This window comes from Spermophilus citellus (genome assembly GCF_964194105.1).
Source record: "Spermophilus citellus genome assembly, chromosome: 2".
Lineage (NCBI taxonomy): Eukaryota > Metazoa > Chordata > Mammalia > Rodentia > Sciuridae > Spermophilus > Spermophilus citellus.
In genome coordinates this window covers 220,267,278-220,281,669 of record NC_138183.1, presented here as the reverse complement: position 1 = coordinate 220,281,669, position 14,392 = coordinate 220,267,278, and the positions used below count along the sequence as shown (strand labels likewise).

Genomic DNA, 14,392 nt, shown 5'->3' with positions numbered 1-14,392 from the left:
TTGCCAAGGAGAACTTTTTACATGGAAGCACTGAACGGTTTCTTCAATCTCTTGTTTTATATACAATGAACTCTGGGAGATACAAGGCCAAGAGACTTTTTAAAAAGTCAACTGAAGCCGGGCTCAATGGTACATACCTGTAATCCTAGTGGCTCTGGAAGCTGAAGCAGGAGAATCACTAGTTCAAAGCTAGCCTCAGCAAAAGCGAGGCACCAAACAACTCAGTGAGACCCTGTCTCTATATAAAATATAAAATAGGGCTGGGGATGTGGCTCAGTGGTCGAGTGCCTCTGAGTTTAATCCCTGGTCCACCCCCCAAAAAAAAAGTCAACTGAGGCAGAGTAAAACTTTTAAGAGTTTGAGCAAACAATAATTCATGAATTGGGCAGCTGCAAACCAGAAGTGGCTCCATAACTTTCCAAAGAGAATGCCAGGGAAAAGATTTTACTGAACAAAAGAAAATATTTGGTGGATTTTGGTTAGGCAGTTGCCTTATAAGTTTGTTGGCTGCTCTTGATTGATTGGACTTTAGGACTGTTTTTTGGGGTTTTGTTTGTTTTGTTTTGTTTTGTTTTAATGTAGGCATTTACAAGAAATAGTTCAAGTTTTGCTTATGTTTGCAAATTGAGGAAGGTTTTTGTCACTTAGGAAGGCTAACTGACTTTATCTGCTGATTCCTTGGGCCCACTCTCCTTTTTAATTTCATTAACATGGCAGATGGTATGAAGAAACGCATTGTGAAACCTCAATTATGAGAAGCCTTGAAAGGTATTGGGGAGCAAAACTGATCAAACTGTGTGACAGACATGTATGAATATGCCACAGTGAAATTTACCACTCTGTATAATTAGTATTCTTACACACACACACACTGGTATGAGGGTATGAAGTATAGCACTCAGATGCTAGAATGTCCTATGAGAAACAAAGTGCATGGTGAGTCTAGGTAGTGAACCCTGTGCTTAACTTGCAGTGTTGCCTGAGAATTCGGCATTGTTATCCTTGGTCTTGAAGAAATCATTCAGCATGTTTACATTTTTGATTTCTAAGTTGCTTCACTCCATCTCCCATCTTCAGTATATACATCTATGCCAACGACTTTGTTAATGCTAGGGAAAAAGCAGTTTTTATCCTTCCTGAGGCTATTTGCGTTTTTACTGGGTAAAAGCTTCAAGACAAAGAGAGTTTCAGACTTCATCCACTTCAAGTTTTAGGACTGGCAGAGGATCCTTCCTTGGGTTCGTAGTAAAAGGGTGTGTGAGTGCAACAGATTGGAAAAGGGAACCTGAAGTCTAAGGAGAGGATGTTGTATGCCTGGCCTCGAATTTGCAATTCTCCTGCCTCAGCCTCCCAAGTAGTGGGGATTACAGGCAGGCATTATCATGCCCTGCCCAAAGGAGGGATTTTAAAGGAGTACTTCGTGACTGTGTGGTCCCAAGATATGAAAGGAGAGAGTTTTTTTTTTTTTTTTTTAAGTTGCTTAAAGTTGCTGTTACTCAATCTACCTGTTTGAGAAACTATCCTGACAGAACTAAGAAACTGAGAATCCTATTTTTGATTATAGGGACATTCAACTATCCCTTTTAAGTACATGCTTGGAAACCATTTTCTTCATTTAACCTCTTTATAAGTGACTTAAGTGAGTTGCTGCACTGTTTCTAGCATTTTCTTCCTAAGGCCTTCTGTTCAACTTTTCTTCCTATTTCTCTGTCTGTGGCAATGAGAGGAAAAGTGAGTCTCTGTGAATTATGTGCTCAGATTTCTTACAAAAGGACCCAAAGAATTCCTGTCTTTCCTTACTCTACCCTTACCTCCACTGAAATTTGCCATTTCAAAAAAATTTTTTAAGAAAATATTTACTTGAAAAATATACATATAAGCCTTTATTTGGAAAGCCAAGCTTCCAACAATCTCACATTTTGCACAGAACCTGCTCCTTCGTTATGCTGAGATAACAGGCTGACTTTGCCTCCTGAAGGCATTCTTCCTTGACAGACTGGTTTGCTCTGATCTGTATAAACACTACTGCCTGCTGACTAGTAGTCTGTATTTATGAGGCCCTTGGAAAACACTGTGAGCTGCAGAGAGTGACCGTGAATAGCAAACTTAATTTGGCTTAATGTGTTTTGGCTTGCTTGACCTCACCAGAATAAAAATGTGCCTGCTTAAATTATTGCATTGGAAGTTTAAAAAAAGAATTCTAGAGACACTCATCTCATTGGAAGAATCTTGGGATCATTTTAGCAAAGGTTTAAGTCCATGTTTAATGTCAGATGACTTGAGAAATGTTTAACATAGAACTTTAATCGCAGATTAGGTTATTGTGGTTTCTGAATTTTAAGTCTGAATTACTATTTTTTTTCTTTTGCTACTTTTTTTTTTCTAGACAATTGGCTGGCAACGACCTTTCTTTTATCCACCCAAAGGCCTTGTCTGGGTTGAAAGAACTCAAAGTTCTGTAAGTAATGCAATTTTAGAGTTTCACAGCTGGCTGTGTATTTTCTTTCTGCATAGTCAACATGCTTGGAGCTAGGTTAAGCACAGTTTCTTTTAGTTCAGGATTAAAAGATTTAAGGAGTGGCCAATGGTTAGTATGGGAGGCTAGAGATTGATTTAGGCAAGTTTGAGTCTAGATAACGAAAGTTAAAACTCCAAACAATAGGTATTCTGACCTCTAGTATATTACAGTTGAATATTTGACTTTTTGTGTTGCTAATGTATTGAATCAAAATTTATGGATAGGCTTCATTTCTACTTATTTTATAGCTACAAGATTTCTGAATTAGCCAACCTTAAAGGGAAAGGGATTTATAAGAACTTCAAATGTTAAAATCATTTTAGAGCTGAAGGAGTTGAGATACCCATGATTTATTGAGCCAGGAAGGGATTAGGAAATAAATTCCTTATAGTGGTCAGTAGCTTGGAGTATGGCAGATTGAGAAACAGGTGAACTGACTACCCCCACTTCTCCCATTTTCCCTACAACCTTGCTGGTCAAGGTCACCAGGCCCCTGGTCCTGTGAGATAGGTGGGTCCTTTCTCTCCTCTCTTCTGTGGTTATGATTCATGTCAGGCAGTCATTTTATTCATGTGACAGGAATGGTTTTAGGCAAAAATTAAAAAGGATTTTGTTTTCAGTATGGATAAATGCCTCTGATCTCCAGGCCCTGATTAAGGCTCTATTTCTGCCTGACCCCTATGGCACTGATAACATCTTTGGTAGTCCCTATATCAGGTTTTGCTCCTCTTCTGGCAAAATAGGCTTTTCCTAATGCTCATGTCTCTGGGCTCTGCTTTATTCCAGTTTGAAAGGCATTAGGGATACCATTGGGTTTGCTTATTACACCTCCCAATTAACTTGTTATACCTCCCAATTAACATTAACCATACCTAGGATGATGAACATTAAGTAGGGTGCCTTTATTATCAGAAAGGAAAAAAAAAAAAAAAAAACCCTGGAAATGTGGATTACCCTGCAGGACTACATTAGGAGGTGGCTTGGAATAGCAGCATTAAGTTTCATTTCTGGCTTTACAACAAATGCCTCTTGAAATTTTGCACTTCTCTTATACTGGGTGCTTTCTACCTCCACCCTGCTCCATTTGGTGCCGTTGGAAATATTTTTGAGAAAAAAAATGGCTCCAATTTTTCTCATCACTAACTAAAGATTTTCTTCCAGAACTCTCCAGAATAACCAGTTGAAAACAGTACCTAGTGAAGCCATTCGAGGACTGAGTGCTTTGCAGTCTTTGTAAGTAATATTTTGGTTTTCTGCATTCCTGAATTATTAGGAAACCACTCTGGTTGTTAAATGTGTGAAGAACTGGAATCCCAAGGAAAGGGGAGATTTATCCTCTCCTCTGGGATAAAAATGGGTATGACCAGTTGCTGTTATGATGTTTTTATAACATCCTTGGTGAGGGAAAAGGAGGTGGTGTGGTTTACCTCCTTTCTTCTCACAGAGGCTGAGAGAAAGCTACTGGGTGTCCTTCCATGAACTGTGTGCATGGCTAGTGGTCGCATCTCTTTGGAACCAGAATTAAGTGTGTCTAGTGTTTTGTACCCTGATAGTCACAGTGACATTTCTGTTCCAGGTGGTAATGATCATCAGAACAAATTAATCATAGTTCCTTCCTGTGAACATACCAAATCCATGTTGGTGTCACTTAATTGCCTGAGCTGCCTCCTTTCCAGGTTTTTCTTTTTTGAAAAAAAAAAAAAAAAAGTTCAGTGTTTATGTGGCATGCTCTAGGTTTTAAGTCTTGTTTCTCCTTGTACAGGTACAAATTTTAAAAGCGTTTTCAAATAGCACTTTGTTATTTTTTTCATTCTTTATACATAAAACATTAATTTTTTATATAAATTGTAAGTGCTTCTCTTGCATGACCAGTAATGAGCAAATGACTATAGGGAGAACTTTAAATAACTTGTCCAGCATCACATAGCTTTTAGGGATGGAGTAGGGGTTCAAAACCAGAAAAACCTGTTTCAGAATTCTAATTAATATGAACTTTTGAGATATTCTAGTAGCTAATAATGGGAGGTGAATATGAAAATAAAAATATCTACTAATAAAATATATGTTGTAAAAGTTAAACTTTAAATAGTATCTGTCATAAACAAGGAATATCCAAGGTATTGGCCATGTAATTTCTAGTTCAAATAGAAGTTTAAGATAGAGTATATTAAGTAGTTCACTTTACAAAAAAAGGCAAGAGGGTAAGTTCCAAATGGACTCTTAAAGTGAGTTTCTTTACAAAATAAGTATTTTGCTGAGTCTATGCTCTCTTTTACCTCAGGCAGATATACAGAGAGGGAGCTATCTGATCTCCCACAGACCTGAATTTAAGCATTTTAAATAGTTTTTGTTTTCCTTTGCTTTTAAAAATTCATTGGGGGTTGGAGTACTGAGGTTTGAACTCAGGGTCACTCAACCACTGAACCACATCCCCAGCCATCCGCCCCCCACCCCACACACTATTTTTTTTTTTTTTGTATTTTATTTATAGAGGAGCCTCGCCCTTGCTGAGATGAGACTGGCTTTGAATGTGTGATCCTCCTGCCTCAGCCTCGCAGGCTGCTGGGATTATGGCATGTACCACTGTGCCTGGCTCCTTAAATTCATTTTATTTGAAAACTTTGCATGGAATTATAATTTCCCAATACTTAAATGATCCAATTCTCAGTATTTGATCTAATTTGAAAGCAAAAATAGAACTAAAATCTCATTTTCCATTTTGGAACAGAAAAATTACCAAAACAAAACCAAAAAAATCCCACTGAAACTGAAAACATACAAATAGATTCTAATTAATGACCAGTAAGTATATTAAAATGTATGTGACATTTATTAATAATATAGATGACTTAAAGTGTTATTTTTCCACAGAAAACATAGGTTTCCCCATTTAAAACAACATTTTAAAACAGCATAATGTGCTCATCATTTATTGAGTGGCTTGCTTAGTTTAAATTATCTCCTTTCCAGCCAGTGGTACATGCCTGTAATCCCAGTGCCTTAGGAGGCTGAGGCAGGACAATCAAAGTTCAAGGCCAACTTTAGCAACTTAGCAAGGTCCTAGTACCCCAAAATAAAATAATCTCCAAAGTTGCAATGGAGGTAAGGAGTGGACTCAAAACAAACTTTTTGTTATTAAAGGCACCAGTATGTTTTCATGTGTGGTAGAAACTGAAGGAGCTACTGCTATGTGTCAGTACTATTTTATATAAGAAGGAAGTGTTCGTGGACTTGTTAGCATAGTGGTCACAGTGGTCAAGTTAGATATAATTGAAATTCTCTTGTGGTGTAAAACCATCTTATCAGCACTTGAGTCAGTTTGAAAATCTGATCTTCAGACCTGAATTACATGAAAGATTTCCTTGTGGATTTGAATAGTGCTTAAAAAGAACAAAGTTCATTAGGGGTTGAAATCCAACAGAAGCGGTTTGATACAAGCTATGTGCTTGTGATTTCTATAAAATCTGATAGTGAATTGTTGGTATTAATAAAAAGATAGCATAACAGCTATACTAAAGCCACATAGCTATAGAATTACCTGAACAGGATATTAAAATGACATATCAGAATTAGTTCCACCAGAAGTTTTTCTTTATATTAGGTCACATTTATATTGAATATTAAAGCATCTCAAAGATTAAATTTCTTGTATTTTCCTTAATAATTTTAAAGTGTTTTAAACTATATTTAAATTATTGTTAAGTTAGAAGTAGAGAGAAAAAGAAACCTTTGATTACACAGGATTTATTGATAACATAGACTTTCAACCTAAATATATGCATATAGGATTTTTTTTACCGTAATTTCATCTGAGACAAGATTTTTTTTAATGATTTTTTTAGTTGTTGATAGACCTTTATTTATTTATACATGGTACTGGGAATTGAACCCAATGTCTCACATATGCCAGGCAAGTGTGCTACCACTGAGCCACAGCCACAGCCCAAGACAAGATTTTTTTTAAATGTTTGTTTGAAATGTAAAATAGGCTTTTGAGAATAGGGAATAGGAACACATTTTCCAGATAAAAATAAGTCAGAGTTAATACCATGTCATCCTTCTCATAATAAAATTGTACTTAAAAGTAATAGTTGTCTCTTACTGTATAGAGTGTGAGTAGTAGAATACACTAAAAAAGCTCCTGTAATATCTCCAGTTTATGAGATATAATGCTATTTAGCACCTTCTAAAGGAATTGATTATAATATTATTTTGGTCTGTTAGGATGAATATTAATAGTGCAGGTCATTGGTACCAAGCCAGGATTCCAAGACAGTTTTTCTCTGAAGCATTGATCTCAGTGTAAACATGGGCTCTTAACATTTATGGGTGTGTCTCCAATGCCCACATGTGAATTGAAGTGCATGTATTAACCTTTTGAATCATTTCCACAAATCCTTTTTCTTATTTAAGTTTTTCCATCATTTTTTATTTTAACTTATGTGCAAGTTTACAGTTTGGGAAAATTTTTGATACATGGGAAACTGTGTCTTTTTTCTTATTGTTGTGTTATTATTTTGTATAGAAAATAGTGTCATCTCAGCTGGATGTGGTGGTACACACCTGTAATCCCAACCACTCTGGAGGCTGAGGCAGGAGGATCTTGGGTTCAAAGCCAGCCTTGGCAATTTAGTGAGGCCCTAACCAATTTAGTGGGACCCTGTCTCTAAATAAAATAGAAATAGTACTGGGGATGTGGCTCAGGGGGCAAGTGCCCCTGAGTTCAATCCCCAGTAACCTCTTCCCCCCACCAAAAATAGTGTCATCTCTATCTTTGCTCAAAATTCACTTCATTATCTTATTATAAGTTAAAGCTATCCCTTTTCTTTGATGGTATGGCACAGAATTCACAGGAAGCATAGTGTATATAATACTGGATTTATGTTAGAAAGGTATGGACAACTTTCTTTATTAGAGTGTTTTACCATATCTTAATGAAACACTTTTATAGAAAAGACTTAATTTCTTGGACTTTAATGTATGTATTTTGGGGTACTTTGCTTATTGTTTTACTGATAGGACTATGTGTGTGTGTGTGTGTGTGTGTGTGTGTGTGTGTGTATACATATATGTATTATCATCAATATGATTAAAATAAGCAATTTAAATTTTTAAACTGCTATAACACTAAAATATTGTAATTAAAAGACAGTCCAATCCCCTTGCCTGACCTATAAGGACCTGCATAATCTGGAACCTACTTGTGTCCCCAGCACTGTCCCACCAGGCTCTCTACTCCCTTGTTCCTGCCTCTAATCTCTTTGACCTGGGAGTTACTGGATCTCACCAAGCTGGTTTCTGCCTTTGCCTTTTACCTAATATTCTCCATGCCAGTTCCTGCTTCCACTTGTTTTTGTGTGTTTTTTAGGTCTCTTAAAGATGCTTTTCCTGACAAAGTACTTTTATTTTATTTTTTTAAGTTGTAGATGAACCAAGTGTCTCACATGTGCTAGGCAAGTACTCTGCCACTGAGCCACAACCCTAGTCTGACAAAGTACATTTTTAGTAGCTTCTCTCCCCATTAGCATCCACCCATCTTTATCTCTGTTCCCTGTTTATTTCATGGCACTTGGTAAACACTCCTTGTTGGTCTCATGGGGACAGGCCTCTGGCCTATGTGTTCACCATTTTATCCTGTGTGTCTAACAAGATGCTCAATTTAAATATGTTGAGTTGCAGATAATCAAATTAGCTACAAGTATAATTTAGTTACATTATATGGTTAATTTGTGTGATTATATATTTAGTGTCTCTTCTTAAGAATGGAAGCTGCCAGGAGGTTGCAAATTATATCAGTGTGTTTGAACACATTCCTATCTATTCATTAAAACGTATCTCCATAACCATTACTTTGGCAGTCTGTTATATAGAGGATACGGGTTCCTTTTCAGGGCTAAGTTCTAGAAAGCCCAAGGAATATACCAGTCTAAAAATCTTTGTTGCTAGACAGATTCTTAAGGCAGCTACTCAGTTTCCTATGCCACCACCCCCCCCCCCCTTCTAGTGCTCTTTAGTTCTCTTGACTCTGTCAGAAGGAAAGTGTCTTTCAGATACTCACCAGGATCAGTGATTACTAATTCCTGCTACTTCCTACCTCTGGGAGAGAGAATGAATCTGGGGTTTAGGGCAGTAGTAGGGTGCAGGATCCCAGAATTGACCACAGGAAAAAGGGACAATTATGGTAGGAAGTGAAGTTGGAGTAGGATGACAACAGGAGACACAAAAAACCTCTCTAAAACTTGGAATTTATAATTTCAGTTGCCAGTCTCCATCTTTTTAGAAATATACTGTCAGTTTGAGTTTTTATCAGTTTTTTCTGTTCTCTAATTTTGACAGAAAAATCCAAAGCTGTGAAGCATGAATGTAAGTGATGAACATCAACAAGGGATTTGTGAGGAAAGTTGTGATCTGCCTGGCACAGACTGTCCCTCATCATATTAATATCAGGTTGTTTTTTTGTTGAAAAGTGATTATTCCACCAATTATAGCTGGTTGTGCCAACAACACCACTTAGGACCTACTTTCCAGAAATTTACAGATGGGGACTTAATTTTGAGTAATCCTATTAGTAAGGTGTTCCTTAATTCCAAAATTTTTGGAAAAACTGAAGTTTTAAAGTCATAGTAACATCAATTGGAGAAGAGCTGCTTAATTTTTTCCTGTGGACAATTTGACCTTTTATAAAGTAACTGTTAATTTTGGCAAACTAATTTTTCAAAAGGATTTAGTGCTAAGAGAAGAAGAGAAGTTGCTTTCCTAAAATGTGACACATTTTTAACTTGTCTGGTGGTAATAAGTAAGGGTAATAGAGAATCTGTTGAGGTGGTTTATTGCTATTTAAAAAATTATAAATATTTTCTAATTTTTCCCCTTTGATCCCAAATCAGAGTAGCAACTAAACTTTATAATATTATTTACAATGTAGCATTGAATGTAAAGTAATTTATTTGCTAGCTTAGTTTTTATTCTTTGTTTCCTGTATCTTGATATTGTATACTCTGAAATTCAAGTTCCAACTTGAGCATGTGAGAGTTTTCTTTCTTTCTTTTTCAAAGTATATCTTTCTCTTAAAAAGTGACTTCTTAGCCAAAGAGAATTGAAACATTTCCATTTGGATACATCACTCTCTCACCAAGAAAGGGAAAGAACTGACTTTTATACATGGTCTTGGAAAAGGTATCAGATTCTCTTGAGGTCTTCTAGTGACAGTGAAGAAGTAAGGGATTTTATGTCTTTGGTCATTTTGATTACTCCTTTTCATTTTGAAAGCTCTGAGAATTGTCTGAATCAGATCAACTCCATTTCACTAGAATTTGTTATTGAACGTGGTGGTTGTTTGTTTCTATCAGGCGTTTAGATGCCAACCATATTACCTCAGTCCCCGAGGACAGTTTTGAAGGACTTGTTCAGTTACGGCATCTGTGGCTAGATGACAACAGCTTGACAGAGGTACCCGTGCGTCCCCTCAGCAACCTGCCCACCCTGCAGGCGCTGACCTTGGCCCTCAACAGAATCTCCAGCATCCCTGACTTTGCCTTTACCAACCTGTCAAGCTTGGTGGTTCTGTAAGTATTCATCCTTTTTTTTTTTTTTGTAGTTGTAAATGGACATAATGCTTTTATTTTATTTGTTTATTTTCATGTGGTGCTAAGAATTGAACCCAGTGCCTCACACATGCTGGGCAAATGCTCTGCCATTGAGCTGTAGCCCCAGCCCTGTTCATTCCTTTTAATACCATATGTTTTGTTAATTTCAAAACAAGTTTCTTGTGAAAAGTTATTATGAAAGTATTCACGGATTCTGCTTCTGAATAGTCAGTGTTTGGACCAGCTGCTGTTTTGTTAAAAGGTGATGACTTTCTGAAATATAAAATAGGAGAATTCAGAGTATTAATATCTGGTAATGGCTGTTGAATGTTCCTGATAGAAATGGTCCTTTGTATTAGGTCACTTAGCAAACACTCATACAGCTTTTGTTTGTGTCCCCAAAGTGAATTTAGTTATTCTTCTTAAAAGAAGTGAAATCATTATATGATGTTACAGAAATAAGTTCCAAGGTTATTTCATATTTTCCCAGCTTTTCTATTCATAGAGTATGTGATTTTCTGTGTTTTTAATCTTTGAATACTCAGATATAATAAAGTGGTATTTAAAAAAAAAGTCTGTTTACAGACCTCACTGATATAAACTTATATGCTTCTTCCATATCATCAAAATTTGCTTCCTGCAAATTGAGCTAATCAAGACTGTTATTTCGATGTTGATATTAAATAATATTTAGTATGTGTATCATTTTTCCATTAGAGACATTTTCCTTTTCTATTGGTGTTCTGTGTTCAGTGAATACATGCAATGTAGATAAAAAGATACATAAACAATTATGTTTCCCATAGACAAGTGTTGAAATATTTAGCTATACGATTCCTTTAAGTCATCCCAATTTAGACTTATGAAACAGTTATAATAGTTGCTATTGGGAGATGTGAAAGTCATTTTGATGCTTTTTTTTTCTATAGGCATCTTCATAACAATAAAATTAAAAGCTTGAGTCAACACTGTTTTGATGGACTAGATAACCTGGAGACCTTGTAAGTATATTCGCTTATTGGGGAGTCACACTGTGATATCAACAGTGCAATTATATGTTTCACTACAGAAAAAAGATGCTGTTCTTGAGTCAATCCATTATCAATTTGTTTTAATACATGACTAAATTCTTGCCATCAAATAACCTGGTTATGAATCTACATTTATGATTAAAAGTATAATTACATGTGTACTTCATGCCTCTACTCCCAAAATATGTATTAAAAGCAGCTCGATATGGAGAGATTTCTATCTTTCCAAAAATGTTGATTTTGTTAAATTTATGATGGTTTTGGAACTCTGAGGCTTCTAAAATGAATTCTAGATAGTTTTGTTGTTGTTTTTCCCCAGAATCTCAGTTGCCTTGCTAGTTGTTTACAGTGGATTTGAATATTGTATCTGCTTTCACATACTACAGTGTAACAAGTTAAGGTTTTGTATTTTGCATACCATAGTCTTGTTGTTTCCACTAGCTGTAGTGTTCAGGACTGTGCCTGTTTTAGCTGTGCATCATACCACTACTTATCTAACAGACGTTGTGCCGCTGTCTGTAATTGAGAGTAGAATGTTTATTTTTGTATATATGAGTACATTTATTTCCTATTCACAGATAACATAATATTTGTCATTGTGATGTAGTAAATTGATTCAGAAAATATCTCAATTGGATGGGCGAGTGAAGCCTGATTGAAATGTTTAGGTTTGTAGTGTTTTGTTTAACCAGAATTTCTGGTTAAGTGTCAGTGGCTGAGAAGACTTCAAATCTTACAGGATCCTATTAATCCACCTTATTCTCTAAACATTGAAAAGATAAGACATCAATGTATATTTTAAAGTTCAGCATTCTCAAGAAGATAGATCCAAATTCAAGCCTCCTTTGCTAAGTGTAATTTTTGGTGTGACAGAAAGGATAATGTGTAGACCATGTGTGCTATTCAAATTATTAAAATTAAATCTCTTCTTCCCAGTTAGTTTAATTTTTACTTGCTATTTTCCTTCTGTGAAGGAAAACAAAATAGTTCTCCAAGGAGCTGGGCTTTGAATTTTATTTTGCTCTCATCCTGCAATCAACCATGTGAATCATGCCTTCCTGCTCTTTATGTTAAGAGAAATTGAAATGTAAACATGCTAAGAAGTAGACCTTTTATTATAGACTACTATGGTTTATCTTGCTACTAATTAATATAACATTTTAAATAATTTATAACCTGCGTAAGGACAATAATAATGTGAATCAATGTACCCTGGCCCTTCTGGTTATTCTTCTCTTAAGTCCTTGTGTTGACAATGGGGCTGAAATCAGCTCCCAAATACCAGAATTTCAGGAAGCCCCTCAACTCCAAATGGAAGCCTCGCTTTCATGCTCCTATCTTTCATCTACAAATGGACACTTTGTAAATTCTATTGTATAGTGAATTTTCTGAAAAGTATCATTTGTATGATTTGCTTTTTAATCCTCCAGTGTTACATGATTCTAAGAATTCTTCTTATAAACATCATAGAAGAAGCATTTGTTTTTTTTCTAGTTAACATTTTACAATAAGGTGTAAAACATAGTTAAGGTTCTATAGGGTTTTGAATGACAATATGGTTGGTGGAGAAATATTATTAATCAGAGGTTGTAATCTTTTATACACACACATATTTTTAGCTGTTGATAGACCTTTATTTTATTTATTTATAAGCAGTGCTGAGAATCAGACCCAGTGCCTTACACATGCCAGGCAAGTGTGGTACTGCTGAGCCACAACCCCAGCCCCAGAGGTTGTGATTTTTTTTAACGTAGGTTTGTGCCAAACTTTCTTATAAATTGTGACCATTTTTCACTATTGCTACATATTTTCTACCTTTTTTTTTTTTTTAGGGACTTGAATTATAATAACTTGGAGGAATTTCCCCAGGCTATTAAAGCACTTCCTAGCCTAAAAGAACTGTGAGTATTGCTTTGTTTATTTTATGTCTTAATATCTCTAGAACTTGCCATTTAATATTCTAACAATGAGATTTTAGAATGTCTTTGTCCTATTACATATATCCATAACACACATCCAAGCACATGCATACTCATACAGATCAGATTATGTTGGCTGGCATAACTGTTTTGAGCAGATTGCTATATCAGTTTAGATTCTGTTGCCGAAACAAAACAGTATGATCTCTGCCTTTTCGGAAGCTTGGAGTCTTAGTCTCATTAGGAAGGCAGACAATGGAAGACAGATAGATAGCTGTTTCTAGGTAGAAATTAGTGTTGAATGAGTAGGATAAATAAATCATTCTAGAAAAAGACCTCAGTGAGGCTTGGGGTCATTGGAAAAGGCATCACTAAAGCAAAGAAATTTGACCAGACTTGAAATAATGAAAATATTTAAATAAATGAAAGGCATAAAGGAGAATTTTGGATGTTGGGCTTGTCATGAGCAGAAATAGAAATAATGTATATAGATATCATAATAGAGATTGTGTGTCATGAGTTGACAGCTAATACCCTAACATGCATTGCCTAAAGACATATTGCAGGCTACAATAAGAAAGATTTGGGGACTAGAATGTCTTATGATTCTCATAGCATGATGTTCTTTAATGATGAAACAATATATAAATGTATATGAGGGACCAGATAGATTCTAGGCAAGCAGTGGGTTTAAGAGGAATTAGGTAATAGATGAGGTGGAATTAATTCAGATTTCCCACTTTCTTGAAAATGTTTAAGTAGCTGTTATCAGTAGTATTTTATGTAATGCTGAGCAGCAGTAGATACTCAAGTTTTAACTTACTTCACAGGTGATACAGATTTCAAATGTTTTTCTCTTATCTTTTTAGGGGATTTCATAGTAACTCTATTTCTGTTATCCCTGATGGAGCATTTGGTGGTAATCCACTCTTAAGAACTATGTAAGTATTTTTGAAAGTTTCTTTTAGAATAAAATCATGCGAATCTGTGTCTGTACCTAGTCAAACATCTAGATGAAGAATGAAAATTCAGGATTTTAGATACACATACATTGTGAACATATATTTACTATTAGAATGCTGGTGAACATATGAAAACTTGACTTTTTCTGGGATTTTGTTACAGACACTTGTATGATAATCCTCTGTCTTTTGTGGGGAACTCAGCATTTCACAATCTATCTGATCTGCATTCCTTGTAAGTATTATGCAAGTTTAAAACATACCTGAATATGTGTACAGTTCTTTTAATGGAAAAAAAAATTTATTATTGTAGCTTCAAAAAAAAAATCTTTTATTTTTTCCCCTCTTGGGCAGAAGTCCAAAGAATGACTCTGAA

The 14,392-nt window shown here is 35.5% G+C and overlaps 1 protein-coding gene across 2 annotated transcripts in view; it reads left to right on the top strand.

Annotated features, from left to right (window-relative positions):
* LGR4 (leucine rich repeat containing G protein-coupled receptor 4) overlaps positions 1 to 14,392 on the top strand; it is a 92,185-nt gene that overhangs the window by 62,310 nt on the left and 15,483 nt on the right. The window contains exons 3-9 of one of the 2 annotated variants that reach the window (XM_081279378.1): positions 2,387 to 2,458; positions 3,680 to 3,751; positions 9,868 to 10,083; positions 11,034 to 11,105; positions 12,968 to 13,036; positions 13,924 to 13,995; positions 14,180 to 14,251. In XM_081279378.1, coding sequence (XP_081135504.1) covers positions 2,387 to 2,458; positions 3,680 to 3,751; positions 9,868 to 10,083; positions 11,034 to 11,105; positions 12,968 to 13,036; positions 13,924 to 13,995; positions 14,180 to 14,251 — 645 coding nt within the window. The remainder of the gene's footprint in view (positions 1 to 2,386; positions 2,459 to 3,679; positions 3,752 to 9,867; positions 10,084 to 11,033; positions 11,106 to 12,967; positions 13,037 to 13,923; positions 13,996 to 14,179; positions 14,252 to 14,392) is intronic. The other variant, XM_081279379.1, reaches the window with a different exon arrangement.